Raw genomic sequence first — 21,789 nt, forward strand, 5'->3', positions numbered from 1 at the left:
TCCCGCTGCACAGCCTTCTTTTTTTTTTTTTTTACGGCGTTTTTGACGAGTTTGCCTCCATTTCCCAGGATACATTGGTGTGGTGAAGGATGCGACGGAGTCTACGGCCCGGGTGGAGCTGCACTCCACCTGTCAGACCATCTCTGTGGACAGACAGAGATTAACCACCATGTACGTACCCTCAGATATTCAGACTAATGACAAAACGAAAGCATCTCAACTTCATTTACCACTTCTGTGTTTTGTCTTTAAAAGTAATGAATTATCTATAGCGTCAGCTGCTGTTTCCTGGAGCCTTTTTCCCCTCTCTAACGGTCTAAAACCCCCCTTCCTTCCCTCCAGGGGCGCTAAGAGACACACGGGACACACCTCCACCCACGGGCGTACACCCATGTACGGCTCCCAGACTCCCATGTACGGCACCGGCTCCAGGACGCCCATGTACGGGTCTCAGACTCCGCTAAACGACGGTAAGACACCACCAGTTACAGAACCGCAGAGATGCATCGACTCCTTTCTACGATCAAAACGCCACAAACGTCCTCGTGTAAACCCCAACACGATGGTGTAGTTCCTGGCTGTATCATCCTGCTAAGATTTCGGCTATTATCGGTTATTTTCAGCCAATTTAGACAGAAAGTGGTTCCAGTTTCTCCTTTTTATAAGGATTTTCAGTTCTTCTTTGACACCTAAAATAAAGAAGTGGATGAGAGGGTTGTCGGATAAAACAAAAAAAATTATCTGTCCAAGTCATGTTGAGTCTTTAAAAGGATCAGTTGAAAGAATAAAAGACATTTTAGGGAAACGGACCCCTTAAAACCACAGATAACAACTTTAAAATGGCAGGATGAGAGGATGAGAGTGGTTTTATTGTTAAAAACTTTGGGGCTGGATATTAAAGATGTGACAATATTGAAGAAATATTAGTTGGTATCAAAATGCAAATTTATAGGTTTGTGATGATCTTGGATGCTTTATTTCTGGGGAAATTACTAATCTAACCTGAGAATCATGCAGCATCTGATTAAACTAATTTAGTTAATGATTAAGGCTCATCAGGGTTGCTGCCTTTTCTCCTCCATTACCGTTATAAATAAAAGGTATCAGGATTTTTTTAGTTGTTGGTCAAACAAAACACAGCTACACTGGGCTTTATGTGCGGCGTTCCACAGGGATCCATTCTCGGCACACTGCTGTTCTACAGCAAAAAAAACACGAAAAACATGGAAAATCTGTGCCAGACAGACAAAAGCATTCTGAACCAGGTTAAAGCCTACGGCAGCGCATGTACTGGCATATATTTAGTGCTGTCTGGATATGTCCGACATATCCGGGCTGGGCAACGATTTAAAATGTTTTATCTAATTAATCTCATGATTTCCCTGATTAATCTCAATTAATCACATTTGTACGCAAAATCCAAAAATGAATCCAAAAGTAGTGTATAGCTTTTAGCATTTAGTTTTATTTTAAATGTGCTGCCATATGAATGAAAGTGCCATAACATTTGTTGTGCAAACACACTTTTAACATCAGCATCTTTCTGTAGTTTTTATGTAGAAGCCTCGCTCCACTGTCTGTTTCCTTGAATGACTTGCTGCTATCAGTTGTGTGTTTTGCCTTTAAGTGATATTTTAGACTGGAACTACTACGCTGAGAAGACAATTCAACTTGGCAGTGTTTACAGATGACTTTGGTTCTGTCGACTCCGCCGTCTGGAAGAACTTTAAAATGAAAATGGCCGAGTAAAAGTTCCGTACCCTTCTCCAGGTTTGGTGGATCCGCCGATTACTTTCTTTTCCTGTTCCACAGCAGACAGCAGCAGACTTTTACAAAATAAAAGCCTGTGAGCAGCAGACTTTTACAGAATAAAAGCCTGTGAGCAACAGACTTTTACAAAATAAAAGCCTGTGAGCAACAGACTTTTACAATAATAAAACCTGCGTTAATGCGCAATAAAATATTTATCGGCATTAAATAATTAACAAGTTAACGCGATAATAACGAGTTAACTCGCCCAGCCCTAGTTTTTTTTCGTGTTGTTTGCTTTAAAACTGTATTGGGCCGAGTATGGAGCCATGTGGATCACCGTACATAAAGCAGTGAACGGCTGCCATCTTTTAGATGTTGACTGTTGTTTGACCAACAAATAAAAACCCAAATATATTTGATTCACACCAATTATTGAAGAAACAAAAGTAGCAAATCGACATAAATGACTGAGTAACGGCTTTTTAAAGATATGATCAGGAGGGTTTGAATACTAGCTGCATCCCTGTGACTCAACACTTACACGGTTGATTTATTTTGCTGTATAACAGGAAGTCGTACACCTCACTACGGCTCACAGACCCCATTGCATGATGGGAGCAGGACGCCGGGACAGAGTGGAGCCTGGGACCCCAGCAACCCCAACACACCATCCAGGTAACGGCCACTCCGAGTCCAGCTGGAAGGTTCTGACGTCTTTCTTTGAGCATCTAAGACGTCTTTGTCTCCTCTGTGCAGAAACGACGAGGAATACGACTTCGGCTTCGACGATGAACCCTCCCCGTCCCCTCAGGGCTACGGGGCGACCCCCAACCCCCAGACCCCGGGTTACCCTGAAGTCCCCTCGCCACAGGTCAACCCTCAGTACAACCCTCAGACTCCTGGCACGCCGGCTATGTGAGTGGAGAGTTCTGAGAGCCGATTCTCTCTCTTATTGTTTTAGATTTCTGCCGAACTGCAGCAGATGTTGTTTCAGTCTGAGAGTAACTGGTTTCTCTTTATTTTTATAGAAAGAAACAACATACAAAATACAGAAAAACATAGAATAAACAGTTGGTCACCTACACATTCAAACAGACATTACGCTGATGATACAAGTCGGTTCATACAGTAATGGCTCAGTGAGCATCTCTCGTGGCCACAAACACAATCCGTTTTTCCCAGTATTGCGATTACTTATCGCTCCGTAGACTTAGCGAAAAGGTCATCCTTTCCATATTTTTAATGTTTGTCACAACATCTGTCCAGTCTGTCTCTGTTGGGGGTGAAGCCCGCAGCCATTTCCGGGTTACAGCTTTCTTGCTGGCTGCTAATGATATTTTTTAAAGATATTTGTCTGGTGCAATATTGCCGAGATAGATTGTGGGAAAAAGAGCGGTGAATTACATTGCCAAAAATATCTTTGATTACCCAAATAATCTCTTGCCAGTATGGTTGAATAGCTGGGCAGCTCCAGAATATTTGGGCTCAGATTCTGTGTGAGGTGGGAACTGAGCCTCCAGAGGAAAATCTTTTGATAATTATTCTGCTTTTTTTTTAAGGTTCATGATGAGTTTATCAGCATCTGGGGTCAGATTCTTTTTTTTTTCTTTTAGGTATACAGTACACGGGTTAGAGTACAAATATGACAGAACCTGGTCACAGTTCATAACTCATATCAAGAGTCTGCCTTTTGCCTGACTCCTTGTTTTTATTCATTAATGTATTTATTTTTCTTTCTTCCTCTTTGACTGCCGTCCTCGTCTTCTCGATGCCCATATTCTCACTGTTGGGACTTTTGTCTTTCTTCTTATGCCAGAGGTCCAGAATGTTGGTGTTATGACCATAATGATCAACATATGAGTCTTCAATGAGTCTTTTCTGTCTATGTCTGTTTTTGTATTTGTGTATGTTTGTTTTCTTCTTTTGGTGCTCTGTTTGCACGTTTGATACGCGAGTGTTTTTGCGGATGTGTTTGTGGCGAAGCCACCTGGATGGGGTGGGGGGGTGTGGGGCGGGTTCACAACTTTTGTAAGAAATGCTTAACTAATGATGTCAATGTTTTCAATATGGAAAAATGATAGATAAAGTTGTAAAAGAAAAAAAAAAAAAAAAAAAAAGATATTCGTCTCACACCAGTAGATGGGGTAGCCTGGCTGACGCGTCCACAATCTCGATGAGATGGTGGTCTGGGAACTAGGTGTGCATTTTCTCGTATTTGAGGCGTGGTTTACGAATGCCTGGAGCCGTTTATTGGGCGCTACGAATGTCTATCAAATGACGTCAGGTTCTTCCCATGCTGCTTTGCGCGCGATTCATAGCCAATTGTATCACTTATACCAGATGACGACAGAAATTCGACGAGGAAGAAGAAAAAAAAGGAAAATAAAAGTAAACTTGCGCTCTAAGCTACTTAAATTGACAACAAAGTAGGCCTATATGCTATATTCTACATGAATTTTTATGTTGTAGAGTTGTGAATTTATTTTAATAATGGAGAAATTGAGCAGCCTTGCTTTGTTGTCTACAGTAGTAGATCAACCCTCATCTTACTTTGAAGCTCCCAGATCAAGGAAGTGATGTCGACGCAGCTTTAGCAGCAGAAAAGCTATCAGGCTTGTGTTGATGATAATAATAAACTCCTGGACTATGTACAAACTTCCAAATGCATCGTTTTGTGAGTATAGACCATATTTGTACTACTGTAGAAGTTTGGTGTCATGACATGTGATTTTAGTGTGGTAATTTTGGAGATACTGCCAGGGTCCGTTAGCGCTTGTACTAAGCTATTCGGGATAACTCAGTAACTCAGCTGATGTTCAGCCAAGATCGGAAAAACTGCGGGTGGGCTACTTGGCTGGATGTCACGGTTCAAATGACCCCAGGTTGAATCTACTCCGAAACACTTTCTAAGGCTGCATTGAACGGTAACGTTGTGTCCGCTGTCATGTTGGATTAACGCTCTACAAGCTTCGGTGTAGCGCATAGACGTCGTCATCGTCTTGCTGCCGCCCCCCCCCCGTTCTGTGATTTGTTCCCAAACTCTAGCAAAAATAAGGGCGGTGGTTTCCAGGCTGACTTTGCAGTGAGAATGAAATCGAGCGCAAAGCAGCATGGGAATTCCCAGGCTATAGATGGGGTGCAATATTGCCGAGATAGATTGTGGGAAAAAGAGCGGTGAGCATGATCTCTTGCCAGTATGGTTGAATAGCTGCTCCAGAATATGTGAAAGTGGTCTGCTAGCTGTTCTCCACAGTTCCTCCAGCATAAACCTCTGACTGTCTCCCCAGTCTGCACACATTTTAACTAGGGCTGGGCGAGTTAACTCGTTATTATCGCGTTAACGCGTTAATTATTTAACGCCGATAGATATTTTATCGCGCATTAACGCAGGTTTTTTTTATTTATTTTATTTTGTAAAAGTCTGTCACTTAAACCTCTGACTGTCTACATGTTTCTCTTTTGCGTGCAGGTATAACACAGAGCAGTATTCGCCGTATGCCGCCCCGTCCCCGCAGGGCTCCTACCAGCCCAGCCCCAGTCCTCAGAGCTACCACCAGGTGGCACCCTCACCTGTCGGATACCAGAACACACACTCGCCGGCCAGCTACCACCCTACACCCTCCCCCATGGCTTACCAGGCCAGCCCCAGCCCCAGCCCTGTGGGCTACAGCCCCATGACGCCCGGGGTGCCCTCTCCTGGAGGCTACAACCCTCACACCCCCGGCTCCAACATTGAGCAGGGCAGCAGCGACTGGGTGACCACCGACATCCTGGTCCGAGTGAAGGACTCCTTCATGGACCTGATGGGACAGATCGGCGTCATCAGGAGCGTCACGGTGAGCAGCTCGCACTCCCAGTCCGGCCGTTAGATGGGAGTCGGGTCAAAAATGATCACGTAGAAATGAAATAAACACATTTTTCTGCTTTAAGGCGAGACGCTACAGGTGAATAGGGTGATATTTTATAATAATAGATATCACCATGAAACTTCCTCAGTTGATTACTTATACAAGTATGGAAAAAAATAAAGTTTTAGAAATTTTTATGTTTGGGTTTTCAGGATATCTGCTTTCATTTCCTAGGAAATCAAAATATACTGTCTATAGCCTAAAAAACATCGCTTTTCGCCATATTTTTTTATTATAATGTCACATAAATCAGGCCAGGAATGATTTATCAACAAATCCTTCTGTAAATATCTTCAAAATACTGCTAAGTGTATAACTGGAAAGTTTGGTGTTAGTAGGTGCTCATATGGATACTGGAAAAATACAAAAAAACTGATTTTGAGAAAACGGCATTTAAAGATTTAAATAGGGGAATTCAATACATTTGTATTAGAAACAATTGCTCGAAAACAGAATAAATGCTCAGGCCCTTAGTAATACTAATATTGGATAATAGCAGGTTGAAAGAAGACATATTGAAGTCGGGCATATTGGCTCAAAATCTCAAAATTGACCACTGCATGATAAATCCCTGCCCGCCGTGTCTCGCCTTAAAGCAGCTTAAATGAAAGCTTGTGTTCACTTCTCTTTGCATTTTCTTCCCGACGCCCATTTACTTCCATGTTTTTATGTTCCTGTACAGGAATTAAACATTGTGTTAAACTGAAAACTGAGCGACACATTGAATAAAGAGCGACATTACTGCACGCTTAAATGAATGTAGTTTCAAATTAAAGCAGAAAAATGGGTTTCTTCACCATTTTAAATGACTTAATTATTTAGTTTTAGTTTAATTAAACCTAAAGTTGTACTAAGGAGCACAAAACACCAGTGAGTGAGTTTTTCTCCTTTTACCAGCTGTGAGTCTGTGGGGCCAAATGTAGTTCATTTAACAGGATTACTGTAAAGCTCGGCATCCTATCATCATTATCACAAACCAGTTGGACAAATATAAGGACAGTAAGGTCTTTGTTTTAGCTGAACAGCATCTGAGCCAGTTTTAATGTGGGAGTTTCTTTATTTTGGATGCTTCAGAGACGATTCCAGTACCGACATGTTTGACTGAAGCTGTGTATCGTTCAGTAAATGAAATCTTTACACAGTTCATGACTAAATGAACTCCAGTGAGAACAAAGCGATGAAATGTGTGGCTAAAGTGGACCTTTTCTGGTTCACTGCATGATTCAGAGGGTCTGGAAACACTTGAACAGACTTAAGTGTGAATTCCTTCTGGGCCTCAACTGTTTACAGTTTAAACTGGCTCATCAACAGCTTTAACTCGTCTCTATATACTTTCTGATTTGAATCTTTGTGTGTCTGCAGGGAGGGATGTGCTCAGTGTTCATGCAGGAGTCGGAGAAGGTGGTGAGCATCAGCAGCGATCACCTAGAGCCCGTCACACCCACCAAGAACAACAAGGTAAGACCGCTGCTTCACCTCCACACCACCTGCTCTGAAGGTGCGTTAGAAGTCGGACGTTTATCACCGTCACACACCGTTTCACACAGACATTTATCACCGTCGCACAAATGTTTCACACGAACGTTTATCTCCATCGCACCACGTTTCACACGGATATTTATCTCCATCGCACCACGTTTCACACGGATATTTATCTCCATCGCACCGCGTTTCACACGGATATTTATCTCCATCGCACGGCGTTTCACACGGATATTTATCTCCATCGCACCACGTTTCACACGGATATTTATCTCCATCGCACGGCGTTTCACACGGATATTTATCTCCATCGCACCGCGTTTCACACGGATATTTATCTCCATCGCACGGCGTTTCACACGGATATTTATCTCCATCGCACGGCGTTTCACACGGATATTTATCTCCATCGCACCACGTTTCACACGGATATTTATCTCCATCGCACCACGTTTCACACGGATATTCATCTCCATCGCACGGCGTTTCACACGAACGTACGAACATTTATCAACGTCGCACAGCGTTTCACACGGACGTTTATTTCCCTCACACGAACGTTCCACACGAACGTTCCACACGAACGTTCCACACGAACGTTTCACATGAACGTACGAACATTTATCACCGTGACACGACGTTCCACACGACGTTCCACACGACGTTCCACACGACGTTCCACACGGACATTTATCACCGTCGCACGGCGTTTCACACGAACGTACGAACATTTATCAACGTCGCACAGCGTTTCACACGGACATTTATCACCGTCGCACACCGTTTCACACGGACGTTTATCACCGTCGCACACCGTTTCACACGGACGTTTATCACCGTCGCACACCGTTTCACACGGACGTTTATCACCGTCACACACCGTTTCACACGGACGTTTATCACCGTCGCAGAGCGTTTCACACGGACGTTTATCACCGTCGCACACCGTTTCACACGGACGTTTATCACCGTCGCGCACCGTTTCACACGGACGTTTATCACCGTCGCGCAGCGTTTCACACGGACGTTTATCACCGTCGCACAGCGTTTCACACGGACGTTTATCACCGTCGCACACCGTTTCACACGGACATTTATCACCGTCGCACAGCGTTTCACACGGACGTTTATCACCGTCGCACAGCGTTTCACACGGACGTTTATCACCGTCGCACATCGTTTCACACGGACATTTATCACCGTCGCACACATACATTTATCACATCAGCCTGTTGCTCAGGGCATTTCTAACGCTGCGTTCGCCGCCCCGTGTCTCCAGGTGAAGGTGATTCTGGGGGAAGACCGCGAGGCCACGGGGATCCTGCTGAGTATCGACGGAGACGACGGCATCGTCCGCATGGAGCTGGACGACCAGCTGAAGATCCTGAACCTGAGGTTCCTGGGACGCCTGGAGCACTGAGGGGGCCCCCTGCTCCTCAGTCTGTTTCAGTTCACTTTTTACTTTTTGTTTTCTGTCCAGTGTCTGAATCTGGTTTTAGTGCTTCTCCTTGTTGTTTTTTTTGGGTGCAGCAGAGTTTAAAAACGGTGCATCATGTCAATAAACTGTGAATCAGTCGCGTTTGTGGTTGTTTTTCTGGGTTTAAAGTGCGTCCAGGAGGCTCCGGTTCTTCTTCCGTCCGTTTATTTTAGCTTCACCTCCGGGGGAGCCGTCATGTCGGCCATCTTTGCGCTCAGAGTCTGGAGGCAGACGACCCTGGTCAGTCAGTGAGTAAGTATTTTCCTGTTGTAACATATCAGACTGGGTTCATCCATCTTTCTCAGTTAACTGACGCTTTGGTTCATTAAAATCCAGAAAAATCATTTGTTGTCTAAAACTTTGGATGAACAAAAGCAAAGCATCGAATAAAACTCTGAACTTCTGCTATTTTTACATGAAAAATGATTAAAATGGCCTCTAAGATGTGGTAAAGACCGTGGTAAGACTGATAAATACATATTAAAGTCCCTTCATGTGTTTTTATGAGCAAAGTGGAAGTCTGAAACTCCAGGATCACACATAAGAAAGGTGAAAAGTTGATGAAAGATGAAAGTTTCCCTCTTGTGCTCCAACAGCAAATATCCCAACCCCCTGTGTTATAACCCCCCCAAGTTCAGCCTGATGAGAATTTTATGGCTCCAATAAACAAATGAAAGGAAACCATCCCTCAGTGGGTTCACCAGATGATCCAAACCAAGTGTGTGTGCGCCTCAGATCCAGAGCTGTTTGACAGTAAATAATCGTAAACCTCAGTTTTTTTTCTGTTCGGAAACGTTTTCTGATGATTCAGCAGAAGCGAAATAAAACAGATCCAGACACGATGCTGACGGCCTTTATAAAGTAAAAGGAGCCTGATATACATTTCATGAAACTGACTTTTTAAAACTTAAGATATCACCATGAAACTTCCTCAGTTGATTACTCATACAAGTATGAAAAAAAATGTATTACAAGTTTTAGAAATGTGTATGTTTAATTATGCAAACGATGCATTATCTCATTAAATATGCGCACATTTGCATATATGTCCGGAAGATAGATCTGAACATATGATAAAGCCAGGTGCAAAATTCTTTTTTCATTTTGTTTACAGACAAAATGAAAAGAAAATTACGGAGGGATTTCAGGATATCTGCTTTCATTTCCTAGGAAATCAAAACATGCTGCCCATATCCTAAAAAACATCGATTTTTGCAATATTTTTTTATTATAATGTCACATAAAACAGGCCAGGAATGATTTATCAACAAATCCTTCTGTAAATATCTTCAGAATACTGCTAAGTGTATAACTGGAAAGTTTGGTGTTAGTAGGTGCTCCATAGGCTGAGATATTGATACTGGAAAAATACCAAAAACTGATTTTTAGAAAAGGGCATTTAAAGATTTAAATAGGGGGAATTCATTTTGATAAATTTGGGGCGAAACGCACTGCCGCGAGTAAACAAAATGTGATGAAATAAACATTTTAATTTATGTTTTGAAAGAACACATATTGAAGGAGCAGACTGGCCCAAAATCTAAAAATTGACCACTGCATGAAATCACTGTTTTTGCCCGCCGTGCCTCGCCTTAAACATCCTTTAATCCTTTAAAGGCCGTTAGCCGCGGGGCCGTTAGCCGCGGGGCCGTTAGCCACAGGGCCGCCGCGGGTCCTGGTGGTTTATGGGGAGGTAGAAGAAGGGGGCATCAAGAGGGCAGGGATGCCCAGGAGAGAAGTGCGATGCTAGGCCTGGCCCGGCCGCCGGGCCGTGGTGATCGCAGCCGACCGTTAGGTTCCGAAACAGACGGACCTTCACCTGGAACCACACCTGCTGGTCCTGCAGCAGAGAGATGCATCGTTACAAGCAGTTTTATTATATCTGACTTTACATGAAAACCTGGCAGAAGATGCTTTTTCAAGCTCATTTCAGCTCATCTGAGCGGAGACATTTTGATGTTTAATCAGATTATTAATATATTTTATTGTTGCTGATGCTGTAAATCCATTCATCCATCCATCCTTCATCTTCCTCTTATCAGAACCAACAGGTCCAGGAGTTAAACCCAGCCCCCCCTCTCCAGCTCCTCCTGGAGGATCCTGAGGTGTTCCCAGGTCAGATGGGATATATAATCCCTCCAGAGAGTTCTGGTTCTGACCCGAGGCCTCCTCCCAGGAGGCATCCTAACCAGAGGAACACCTCAGCCGACTCCTTCCTATGTGGAGGAGTAGCGGCTCTATTCTGAGCTCCCTCCGGATAGTAGAGCTCCTCCCTCTGGATGGTGTAGCCCCTCCCCCTGGATGTTGGAGCCCCTCCCCCTCTCTATAAGCTCCGCCCCCCTCTGAAGGAAACTCATTTCAGCCGCTCGCATCCATGACCTCCTTCTTTGGGTCTCTACCCAGATCTGAGCCCACAGCTGAGGGTTGGAGCAAAGATGGAGCAGCAACCTGAAAGCTTCTCCTTCCGGCTCAGCGCCCTCATTACTGCTGACGGAGCCCCGATCCGTCCGTCCATCTCTGACTCCACCTCACCATCTCTGAGAACCAGATCCAGAGACACTGAAGCTCCTCCCCCTGAGGCAGAGACTCATCCCCGACCCGGAGGATCAGAACCACGGCCTCAGAAATGGAGGAACTGGACCTTCATCCCAGCTGCTTCCCACTCAGCTGTGAACTGAAGGTCATGAAGAAGCCAACAGAACCACATCATCTGCAAAAAAGCAGCTGGAACCCTGAGGTTCCCAAAGCAGACGCCCTCCTCCAGATCCTGTCCATGAAAACCACAAACAGGACCGGTGAGGAGGGGCAGAACTGGTGGAGTCCAACACGCTCCGTAAACCAGAACCACTTTGGACCCAGAGCAACCTGGGGAAACCACACTGCTCCTGCTGAATTCCAGGTTCGACAGTCGGTTGGAGCGTATGTGCTATGAACTTCAATATTAACAAGGGCTGGGCGAGTTAACTCGTTATTATCGCTTTAACTTGTTAGTTATTTAACGCCGATAAATATTTTATCGCACATTAAAGCAGGTTTTGTTATTTATTTTATTTTGTAAAAGTCTGTTGCTCACAGGCTTTTATTTTGTAAAAGTCTGCTGCTGTCTGCTGTGGAACAGGAAAAGAAAGTAAGCGGCGGATCCACCAAACATGGAGAAGGGTACGGAACTTTTACTCGGCCATTTTCATGTTAAAGTTCTTCCAGACGGCGGAGTCGACAGAACCAAAGTCATCTGTAAACACTGCCAAGTTGAATTGTCTTCTCAGCGTAGTAGTTCCAGTCTAAAATATCACTTAAAGGCAAAACACACAACTGATAGCAGCAAGTCATTCAAGGAAACAGACAGTGGAGCGAGGCTTCTACATAAAAACTACAGAAAGATGCTGATGTTAAAAGTGTGTTTGCACAACAAATGTTATGGCACTTTCATTCATATGGCAGCACATTTAAAATAAAGCTAAATGCTAAAAGCTATACGCTACTTTTGGATTCATTTTTGGATTCTGCGTACAAATGCGATTAATCGTGATTAATCAGGGAAATCATGTGATTAATTAGATTAAACATTTTAATCGTGGCCCAGCCCTAATATTAACAAACTTTTGGTATATTTCGCGACAGTATCCACAGTTATTACTTCCCTATTGCTGATCCCACTTCATGGGTTTCACATGTCAGATGGAGTTAGTGCCCATTCATTCATCTATAATTTAAACTTTCTCTTCAGCTGATTTACTGACGGTCACACATGGAAACCATGAGACCAGCGACTTCTCACACATCAGGCTAATTCTGTGGGAAATGAAAGACGACGATTTAAAAATCTTCACAATTTAAATTCTGGTTAATTATATGTACAAAGAATGAAAAAAATAACGGTTTCTCATCAGCTCTGATCCTTTTTAATCTTTAAAAAGATGCTTCGGCTGTTGGAAATGTAGAAAAGCACAGATGTCTCAGTAATTTAGCGCTTAAAACATTTGCAACAAATAATCTGTTAACGAATAGTTATGGAACATCTGTTTCAGAGTCAGCTTGGGCGTCTTTTCCTGAGAATCCAGAGCTGTTTGACGGTAAATAATCGGAAACCTCACACAGTTTTTCGGAGAAATACTCAGAAAAGAAGCCTCAGTGCTTCTTAAAAAGAATACACATTTTTATTATTTTATTTATAAACAGAAAGTACGGAGAATGTCGGAGCAGGTCGGTGACGTAGAGATAGCAGCGTCCGTAGCAACCACCTTAACAACGGTACAAAACGTTTTATTGTTACGTTTTTCTTCAAGGAGATACTAAAATCTTCTTCGAAACTAATAAACGAAAGATCGTCTACATTCTCTGAACGAAGATTATGAAAATATTATGCATAGTTCTCGCTAGAAATGCCATCGAAATGCATACAAATGCAGATGCTTTCTTAAAATGTTGTGTTTTTCACAGAAAAAAAGGTCGACAGTCGGCCATTTTCTTTTTTTAGCTGAGGGAAACTTGATAGTCATGATAGGCCAATTAAAACGCAGTATTGTCGCAATTTTAGGGGCCAAATTGTAACAATACCACGTTTTCCCTTGTGGACCAACGTAGCTATCACACGTTTTTCTGTGGGACTGGGTTGAGAAAAGTAGCCTCAGTGCTTCCTTTATCGTCTCCTTTAGCACAGGAAGGACTGGACCCTCCTTTATGAGGGAAAGGAGATCATTCTTTCCCATAATTTGCATCTTTTAAATCAACACTTTGCACGTGTGATAGGTGAGATTGGACTGGACGAATAGTTATGGAACATCTGTTTCAGAGTCAGCGTGGGCATCTTTTCCTGAGAATCCAGAGCTGTTTGACGGTAAATAATCGTAAACCTCTCACAGTTTTTTTTTTTCTGTTGTTCGGAGAAATACTCAGAAAAGAAGCCTCAGTGCTTCTTAAAAAAGTAGGGTAGAAGGGTACGGAACTTTTACTCGGCCATTTTCATGTTAAAGTTCTTCCAGACGGCGGAGTCGACAGAACCAAAGTCATCTGTAAACACTGCCAAGTTGAATTGTCTTCTCAGCGTAGTAGTTCCAGTCTAAAATATCACTTAAAGCCAAAACACACAACTGATAGCAGCAAGTCATTCAAGGAAACAGACAGTGGAGCGAGGCTTCTACATAAAAACTACAGAAAGATACTGATGTTAAAAGTGTGTTTGCACAACAAATGTTATGGCACTTTCATTCATATGGCAGCACACTTAAAATAAAACTAAATGCTAAAAGCTATACACTACTTTTGGATTAATATTTGGATTCTGCGTACAAATTCGATTAATCGCGATTAATCAGGGAAATCATGTGATTAATTAGATAAACCATTTTAATCGTTGCCCAGCACTAAAAAAAAAACGTGTGCCAGACAGACAAAAACACCCTAAACCAGCGTAAGGCTTAAACTCCCCAAACTAACTCCAACCTTTCGCTTAGTTCAGCCAAACTTTGGTATGAATGCTTGTAGGATCGTGAAGATGTTGTTTAATCCCATTAACACCAAATGAGCCACATAATGCTGTCGGACATACTCAGACAGCACTAAATATATGCGAGTACATGCGCTGCCGTAGGCTTTAACCTGGTTCAGAATGCTTTTGTCTGTCTGGCACAGATTTTCCATGTTTTTCGTATTTTTTTGCTGTAGACCAGCAGTGGGCCGAGAATGGATCCCTGTGGAACGCCGCACATAAAGCCCAGTGTAGCTGAGTTTTGTTTGACCAACAACTAAAAAATCCTGATACATTTTATTTATAACGGTAATGGAGGAGAAAAGGCAGCAACCCTGATGAGCCTTAATCATTAACTAAATTAGTTAATCAGATGCTGGATGATTCCCAGGTTAGATTAGTAATTCCCCCAGAAATTAAGCATCCAAGCTCATTACAAACCTATAAATTTGCCTTTTGATACCAACTAATATTTCTTTAATATTGTCACATCTTTAATATCCAGCCCCAAACTTTTTATCCGACACAACTATTACAAATACTTTTGAATTAATTTTTGGATACTGCGTACAAATGCGATTAATCGCGATTAATCAGGGAAATCATGTGATTAATTAGACTAAACATTTTAATGAAAATGTCTGAAAATGTCTCCAGAAGACCAACCTTACAGCCCTCACTGAGTGAGGGCTTTCAGGTCCACCCACAGATGAGCTCACCTTGTCGTCTTTGACGCACTGGATCTCATATCTGTCCCCCAGATGTGGAGTCAGAACGTCCTGCACCTCCACAACCTAAACACAGAATAACGCACCGTCAGCTCAGGAAATGTCACGCAGTTTTTATTGCTTTAGTTCTTTATTGATGCTGAAATTAAAGCCGAGTCTGCATATTCAGTTAAAGTAACTTTGTTAATAACCAGAGATTACCAGAGGTCACGTGAGACAGAACCAGTTTATCAACGTAAAAAACGGACACACTGACCGCTGTTTTCTGATCATTCCAACACAAATAAATCAAGAAAGTAAACAGAAGATGAAGCAGTTCCATTATGTTGATTATTCTGTCTACGTTTATTTTATGTTTATTGATTTTTTTTTGGAGTGTAAAAAATTGATGTTTGTTAAAAAAAAATCTAATAAATTCGTTGAGACAAAGTCAGGAAATGTGGGAACAGCTGTGTTTTTTTCTTCAAATTTGTATTTTCTGTCCCAACTGTTTCTAATTCTACAGTAAAAGCAGCACATGTAAAAAGCCTTCGACAGACTACTGACAATTAAAAGTGTCTTTGGAGCAGAAAACACGTCAGTTTTGGGCCTTTTTACGGACGTTAACTTTAGAACAATAACTTTTAAAGGAAATTTATGCTTGTGTGTCATCTTGTTTAAATCACTTGTAAGACTTGATTTTCTTTCCCAGGCACTAGATGCACAAGATGTTTCCAATCAAACATTTCTGGCAGAGACTTAAGAAGTGCCTTTCGTATCCGAAAGCCCGACGGACTTCGAAAGGACAGAGAGCTGACGGAGAAGCATACCGAGGCCTTTAGTTGACCCTAGGAGTGAACGTGAATGTTTGTATCTGTGGCCCTGTGATGGACTGGCGACCAATCGCCCAACGATAGCTGGGACAGGCTGAGTTGGTTTAAGCGGGTGTAGAAAACGGATTGCAAACTTTGACACGATTAAGTCAGCAGGTTGATGTTACCTTGTACGATCGTTCACAGGACGGAGTGATTCCAGCGTCCTCCAGCAATCTGAAGCACACACAAGAACTTTAACATTTCCATTTCTGATTTAATGTTCTTCAGGAATTAACTAAACTAAGGTGAGTGTTGACGAATGAATGAAAGTCATTGTGGGGTCGCTTAAAGTGATATAATAATTATAATTAATAAGTAATAATTACCTTTGAGGCAAAAAAGTAAGGGATTTATAAGTGCCAAAACATGCAGTTCTACGAATGACCACTCGGAGGCAACGTTCAAAACTTAGTAAATGCTTTAGTTACATGTGAGGACCAAATGTTATTGGCATTTCGATGTATGAACCAGAGGTGGGTGGTCACGAGTTACATTTACTTGAGTAAGTTTTTGAAAACATTATACATCTCGGAGTAGTTTTAAATCTCTATACTTTTTACTTTTCCTTGAGTAGATGTGTGCAGCAGAAACTGTCCTCTTACTCCGCTACATTAGGCTACAATGAGCTGGTTACTTTTCTTCTTACCTCTTTGGTATTCTACGCCTCATTATTTTTATCCCCCCGCGTACGCCTCATTTTAATGTTTTATTCTGACAGAGAGAGAGACTTCCACCAAAGGCTCTACCACCTGACTGTGTTCCACCAATCAGACGCAGCCGTGCGGTCTGGTCACGTGACCGTACTCGATCTCAGCGGCGGGACGGGTTAGCTTTAGCATTAGCAGTCGTAGCAAACAAAGAAAGAAACAGATGAAAAATGTCAGAACCAACGGTGGGAAATGAAGACGCAGACGAGGCCTCATACTGAAAGCATGTTTACCTTACAAAGAGTGAGAAACAGCAGCTACATTATGTGTCTTCTGTGGCAACCAAAACAAACGCACATTTCAGCAGAAACTCAACATCTAACTTGAGGAAACATGTAGCGCTAAGTTTCCTAAACTCGTTTTTCCCCCCATGGATAGGTGAATGTTTGTTTTTTAGGTTAAATATGGGTTACATATGTTTTGAACATTTCCTAAGTCTTTTATTTTTTTATTGAAGTTCTTGTATTTACCTGGATTATTTTAATTTAAGCTATTTTGTAACTAATGAATTCACTTTAATTTATTTTATCAATTGGAGGAACTCTAATTTGCCTAAAGATGATTATTTAGTATTTCTGTCTGTCTGATTGAATGCTTGTGTTAACAAATAAATCAGACGTTACTCAACAGTTACTCAGTACTTGAGTAGTTTTTTCACCGAGCACTTTTTTAGTCTTACTCAAGTAATTATTTGGATGATTACTTTTACTTTTACTTGAGTCATATTATTCTAAAGTAACGGTACTTTTACTTGAGTACAATTTTTGGCTGCTCTACCCACCTCTGGTATGACCTCACCTGTGGATATCGAACTGTTGTCGTAGTTTCAGGCAGATGTTGAAGTATTTCAGTGGAGAGTTGAATCCTTCAACACATCCTGCGCATGTTCCGTGTTTCCTCCACTCCTCCTTCCTGTTACACAAAAATCCTTTTTAACCCAGTTCCATTGAGTCCACTTTAACCTGGGATTTTGACATTAATTACTGAAGTTTTTTGCCTTCAAAAGAGACGTTTCTGCTACATTTTGCCCTCTACAGGCGGAGATTAGAACTACACAAACACCCCGAAGTACAGAATCAGAAACTACAGAAAGATGGTGGCTGTGTTCCAAACCACATACTTCTCCTACTACTCCTACTAACTTTCTGAGTTAGTATGCGAGTTTGAGTAAGCAGAAGTTCCCAGATGCATACTAGATTCTCCTAAATGTTGGGTATGCATCATGAGGTTACTACTCATACTCAAACTACCCAAGATGCAACGTAACGTGACGCCGCTGATCGTCATTTCCTGTCAAAACGGCAGTTTCAAGGTAGCTACAACGAGGGAAGGTTCACTTCCTGTTTTCAAAACAAAAGCACCAATTGTATGGTAATGGCTTTCCCTATGATAAAAGGCAACGGGTATTTTATTTTGTGAAAATAACTGGAAGTGCGTTGCTCACTGCGGCTAGCTTTAGTAGCGCCGAATTCGTGGGAACAAAATTGTAAACAGCCGGTATTTTGTCAGGTTTTCAACACGTTGGGGATCTAAACGACTACTTTCTCACCTGAAAATGTTTCAAATGTTGCTAAAGTTTACAGAGTTTAGAGCTTAAGAGAAATCAGCTTCAGGCCGGCTGATTTCGGCTCGGGCAGGAGCGCAACGCATTGTGGGTAAACGCTCTTCATACTGTCTGATCGATGAGTAAGCAGTATGGAAGTATGTAGAATGTAGTATACAGTATGCAGTATGTAGTATGTAGTATGTAGTATGTAGTATGTAGTTTCGAACACAGTCTATCTCCTAAATGGAGCAGCAGGCTGCACTTTGAGATGGGACCTACAGGAACACTGCCCCCTAATGGTAGAGATGGGAACTACAGGAACGCTGCCCCCTAATGGTAGAGATTGGAACTACAGGAACGCTGCCCCCTAATGGTAGAGATGGGAACCACAGGAACACTGTCCCCTAATGGTAGAGATGGGAACTACAGGAACACTGCCCCCTACTTTTAGAGATGGGAACCACAGGAACGCTGCCCCCTAATGGTAGAGATGGGAACCACAGGAACACTGTCCCCTAATGGTAGAGATGGGAACTACAGGAACACTGTACCCTAATGGTAGAGATGGGAACTACAGGAACACTGCCCCCTACTGGTAGAGATGGGAACTACAGGAACACTGCCCCCTACTGGTAGAGATGGGAACTACAGGAACGCTGCCCCCTAATGGTAGAGATGGGAACTACAGGAACGCTGCCCCCTACTGGTAGAGATGGGAACTACAGGAACGCTGCCCCCTAATGGTAGAGATGGGAACTACAGGAACACTGTCCCCTAATGGTAGAGATGGGAACTACAGGAACACTGCCCCCTACTGGTAGAGATGGGAACTACAGGAACGCTGCCCCCTAATGGTAGAGATGGGAACTACAGGAACACTGTCCCCTAATGGTAGAGATGGGAACTACAGGAACGCTGTCCCCTACTGGTAGAGATGGGAACTACATTAATTCTGTGCCATACCAGAACTGGAAGCTGGATTTGGTTTTCAGAAGCGAGGGCCAGTGTTCGTTCAGCTCCGCCTCCAGCTCCTGGAGGACATGGAACAAACTGGAGTCAGTGTTTCTCAGGTGGGACGCCTCACAGCGGATCCTGACCGGGACTCACCTGGACGTCGGAGTGGAACATCGGCCAACAGGAGCAGCAGACCTGCGCCTTCAGAGGCCTGTAAACATGGAGGGAAGCAACCGATAAAACCATCACCAAAGTTTTCTGTGATGAACGTCAGCTGCAGTAATGACATCATGTGAATTATAGGACTTTGGGGTCGGTGTGCAGGTACCACAGGCCGTGGATTGTCCAGTTGTTGACACTCTGAGGAATCCTGCAGAGAGTCTCGTTGTTCAAAGACTGAAGAAGAAGAAGAAGAAGAAGAAGAAGAAGAAGAAGAAGAAGAAGAAGAAGAAGAAGAAGAAGAAGAAGAAGAAGGATAAGGAGGGGCTAATCTTTTATATCCATCTTCTCCTTCCTTTTAAAAATTCTCCCTTTTATTCCCTTCTTTCCTGCCTCAGAGGATAAAATTAATAGGAAACAAACTGAACACAACCCCGGTCTCCTACGTCTGATTTCACATCATCTGTGGATCGAGGACGAAGCTCACCTGACAGAAGCCCCCCGGCCACTGAACGGTGAACAGGATGCACTTCCAGGTGCAGTGACTCTCTTTTTCCGGCAGCTCCAAGTCTCGGCGGCCATATTTGTAGTCCTCCCGGAGTTGTTTGTGCGTCACGGTGACGTCGGGCAGCAGCAGCAGGAGGAGTGCAGGACTCAGAGTGACCAGCAGGGGCAGCACTGAGCGGTACATCTTTACACTAAAGGACCGAACAGGTACGCAGGTCAAACATCTGAGCTTTTACGACAAGAATATTAGCATTTCTGAGCTTTTACAGCTAACATCTTAAGGAATACTTTTTTTTGTGTTCGTACTTTTACTTCGATCACAACCAAAACTTTTGCATTGTATGACCATTATATGCAAAAATAATGCTTGGAATAGTGCTTTGGTAACATGTATTATTACTGCTTTTATGTAACATTTTAAAATAAAGACAGAAAATAAATCATTCTAAGTGAAACTATAGGAAGTGCATTGCAGGGTCTTTGATGGTGTGTTTAGTTAAAAAGGAGCATTTTGTTAGCATCGGTTTAACAGTTTGTTAGCATCGGTTTAACAGTTGGTTAGCATCGGTTTAACAGTTGGTTAGCATCGGTTTAACAGTTGGTTAGCATCGGTTTAACAGTTTGTTAGCATCGGTTTAACAGTTTGTTAGCATCGGTTTAACAGTTTGCATCAGAGACTAAAAGAATAAACTCACCGGGCGGCTGAAGCTGCTTCTCTGAGCTGCTGTCACAGCTTTGCTCTGTATCAATGCAGAAAATAGGAAGTGAAATTTAGATTTGTTTCACTGTTAATCCAGAGTAATCTGTTTCAGAGGAAGCAGACCCCTGGCTCCACTTCCTCCACCTTTTAGGTTTCTTTACCTGATCAAGGCTTCAAACTGTGAAGACTTCTGCTTTCACAGGAAGTCGAGCAGAAAACCAAACTCTCAGCCTCTGATCCTAAAAACAAACCTGGGAGTGAACACAAATGTAAGAACCAGCATGAATGCCCATTTAAAAACATTCTGCTACAAACAAATAAGCCAATAAATGTATAAAAGCTGGTTCCACAGAGAGGGCCCTGATAACTGAAGGCTCTGCCTCCCAAACTGGCAGCTGGTTCCACAGAGAGGGGCCTGATAACCGAAGGCTCTGCCTCCCAAACTGGCAGCTGGTTCCACAGAGAGGGGCCTGATAACTGAAGGCTCTGCCTCCCAAACTGGCAGCTGGTTCCCAGAGAGGGGCCTGATAACTGAAGGCTCTGCCTCCCAAACTGGCAGCTGGTTCCCAGAGAGGGGCCTGATAACTGAAGGCTCTGCCTCCCAAACTGGCAGCTGGTTCCACAGAGAGGGCCCTGATAACTGAAGGCTCTGCCTCCCAAACTGGCAGCTGGTTCCCAGAGAGGGGCCTGATAACTGAAGGCTCTGCCTCCCAAACTGGCAGCTGGTTCCACAGAGAGGGGCCTGATAACTGAAGGCTCTGCCTCCCAAACTGGCAGCTGGTTCCCAGAGAGGGGCCTGATAACTGAAGGCTCTGCCTCCCAAACTGGCAGCTGGTTCCACAGAGAAGGGCCTGATAACTGAAGGCTCTGCCTCCCAAACTGGCAGCTGGTTCCACAGAGAGGGGCCTGATAACCGAAGGCTCTGCCTCCCAAACTGGCAGCTGGTTCCACAGAGAGGGGCCTGATAACTGAAGGCTCTGCCTCCCAAACTGGCAGCTGGTTCCACAGAGATGGGCCTGATAACTGAAGGCTCTGCCTCCCAAACTGGCTGCTGGTTCCCAGAGAGGGGCCTGATAACTGAAGGCTCTGCCTCCCAAACTGGCAGCTGGTTCCACAGAGAAGGGCCTGATAACTGAAGGCTCTGCCTCCCAAACTGGCAGCTGGTTCCACAGAGAGGGGCCTGATAACCGAAGGCTCTGCCTCCCAAACTGGCAGCTGGTTCCACAGAGAGGGGCCTGATAACTGAAGGCTCTGCCTCCCAAACTGGCAGCTGGTTCCACAGAGAGGGGTCTGATAACTGAAGGCTCTGCCTCCCAAACTGGCAGCTGGTTCCTCAGAGAGGGGCCTGATAACTGAAGGCTCTGCCTCCCAAACTGGCAGCTGGTTCCACAGAGAGGGGCCTGATAACTGAAGGCTCTGCCTCCCAAACTGGCAGCTGGTTCCACAGAGAGGGGCCTGATAACTGAAGGCTCTGCCTCCCAAACTGGCAGCTGGTTCCACAGAGAGGGGCCTGATAACTGAAGGCTCTGCCTCCCAAACTGGCAGCTG

General features: G+C 43.6%; 2 protein-coding genes across 2 annotated transcripts in view; one reads left to right on the plus strand and one right to left on the minus strand.

The window, feature by feature from the left end:
• Nucleotides 1-8,717, plus strand: part of supt5h (SPT5 homolog, DSIF elongation factor subunit) — a 33,848-nt gene extending 25,131 nt beyond the window's left edge. The window contains exons 22-28 of the mRNA XM_075472769.1: nucleotides 69-171; nucleotides 343-470; nucleotides 2,322-2,427; nucleotides 2,509-2,667; nucleotides 5,222-5,588; nucleotides 7,023-7,118; nucleotides 8,422-8,717. Of these exons, the coding sequence (XP_075328884.1) occupies nucleotides 69-171; nucleotides 343-470; nucleotides 2,322-2,427; nucleotides 2,509-2,667; nucleotides 5,222-5,588; nucleotides 7,023-7,118; nucleotides 8,422-8,562 (1,100 nt within the window). The 3' untranslated portion in view covers nucleotides 8,563-8,717. The remainder of the gene's footprint in view (nucleotides 1-68; nucleotides 172-342; nucleotides 471-2,321; nucleotides 2,428-2,508; nucleotides 2,668-5,221; nucleotides 5,589-7,022; nucleotides 7,119-8,421) is intronic.
• Nucleotides 8,718-9,799: 1,082 nt separating this feature from the next.
• Nucleotides 9,800-20,445, minus strand: rnaset2l (ribonuclease T2, like). Its single transcript, XM_075472767.1, has 10 exons — nucleotides 20,403-20,445; nucleotides 20,237-20,281; nucleotides 19,522-19,732; nucleotides 19,204-19,271; nucleotides 19,029-19,086; nucleotides 18,885-18,952; nucleotides 17,174-17,287; nucleotides 15,794-15,842; nucleotides 14,806-14,880; nucleotides 9,800-10,459 (listed from the first exon to the last, which is right to left on the minus strand). The coding sequence occupies exons 3-10, from the start codon at nucleotides 19,723-19,725 to the stop codon at nucleotides 10,271-10,273; spliced, it is 825 nt and encodes a 274-aa protein (XP_075328882.1). The 5' UTR covers nucleotides 19,726-19,732; nucleotides 20,237-20,281; nucleotides 20,403-20,445; the 3' UTR covers nucleotides 9,800-10,270.
• Between the last annotated feature and the right edge of the window lie 1,344 nt (nucleotides 20,446-21,789).

Source organism: Odontesthes bonariensis, chromosome 9 (genome assembly GCF_027942865.1).
Source record: "Odontesthes bonariensis isolate fOdoBon6 chromosome 9, fOdoBon6.hap1, whole genome shotgun sequence".
Classification (NCBI taxonomy): domain Eukaryota; kingdom Metazoa; phylum Chordata; class Actinopteri; order Atheriniformes; family Atherinopsidae; genus Odontesthes; species Odontesthes bonariensis.

Bases quoted from the DNA above. Each gene is read 5' to 3' on its own strand.
- rnaset2l (XM_075472767.1), bottom strand. From the start codon at position 19,725: ATGTACCGCTCAGTGCTGCCCCTGCTGGTCACTCTGAGTCCTGCACTC. The intron at 18,953-19,028 runs GTGAGTCCCGGT...CATGTCCTCCAG, and splicing joins TGTTCCACTCCGACGTCCAG to GAGCTGGAGGCGGAGCTGAA. The intron at 15,843-17,173 runs GTGAGGTCATAC...TGTGTGCTTCAG, and splicing joins CAACAGTTCGATATCCACAG to ATTGCTGGAGGACGCTGGAA.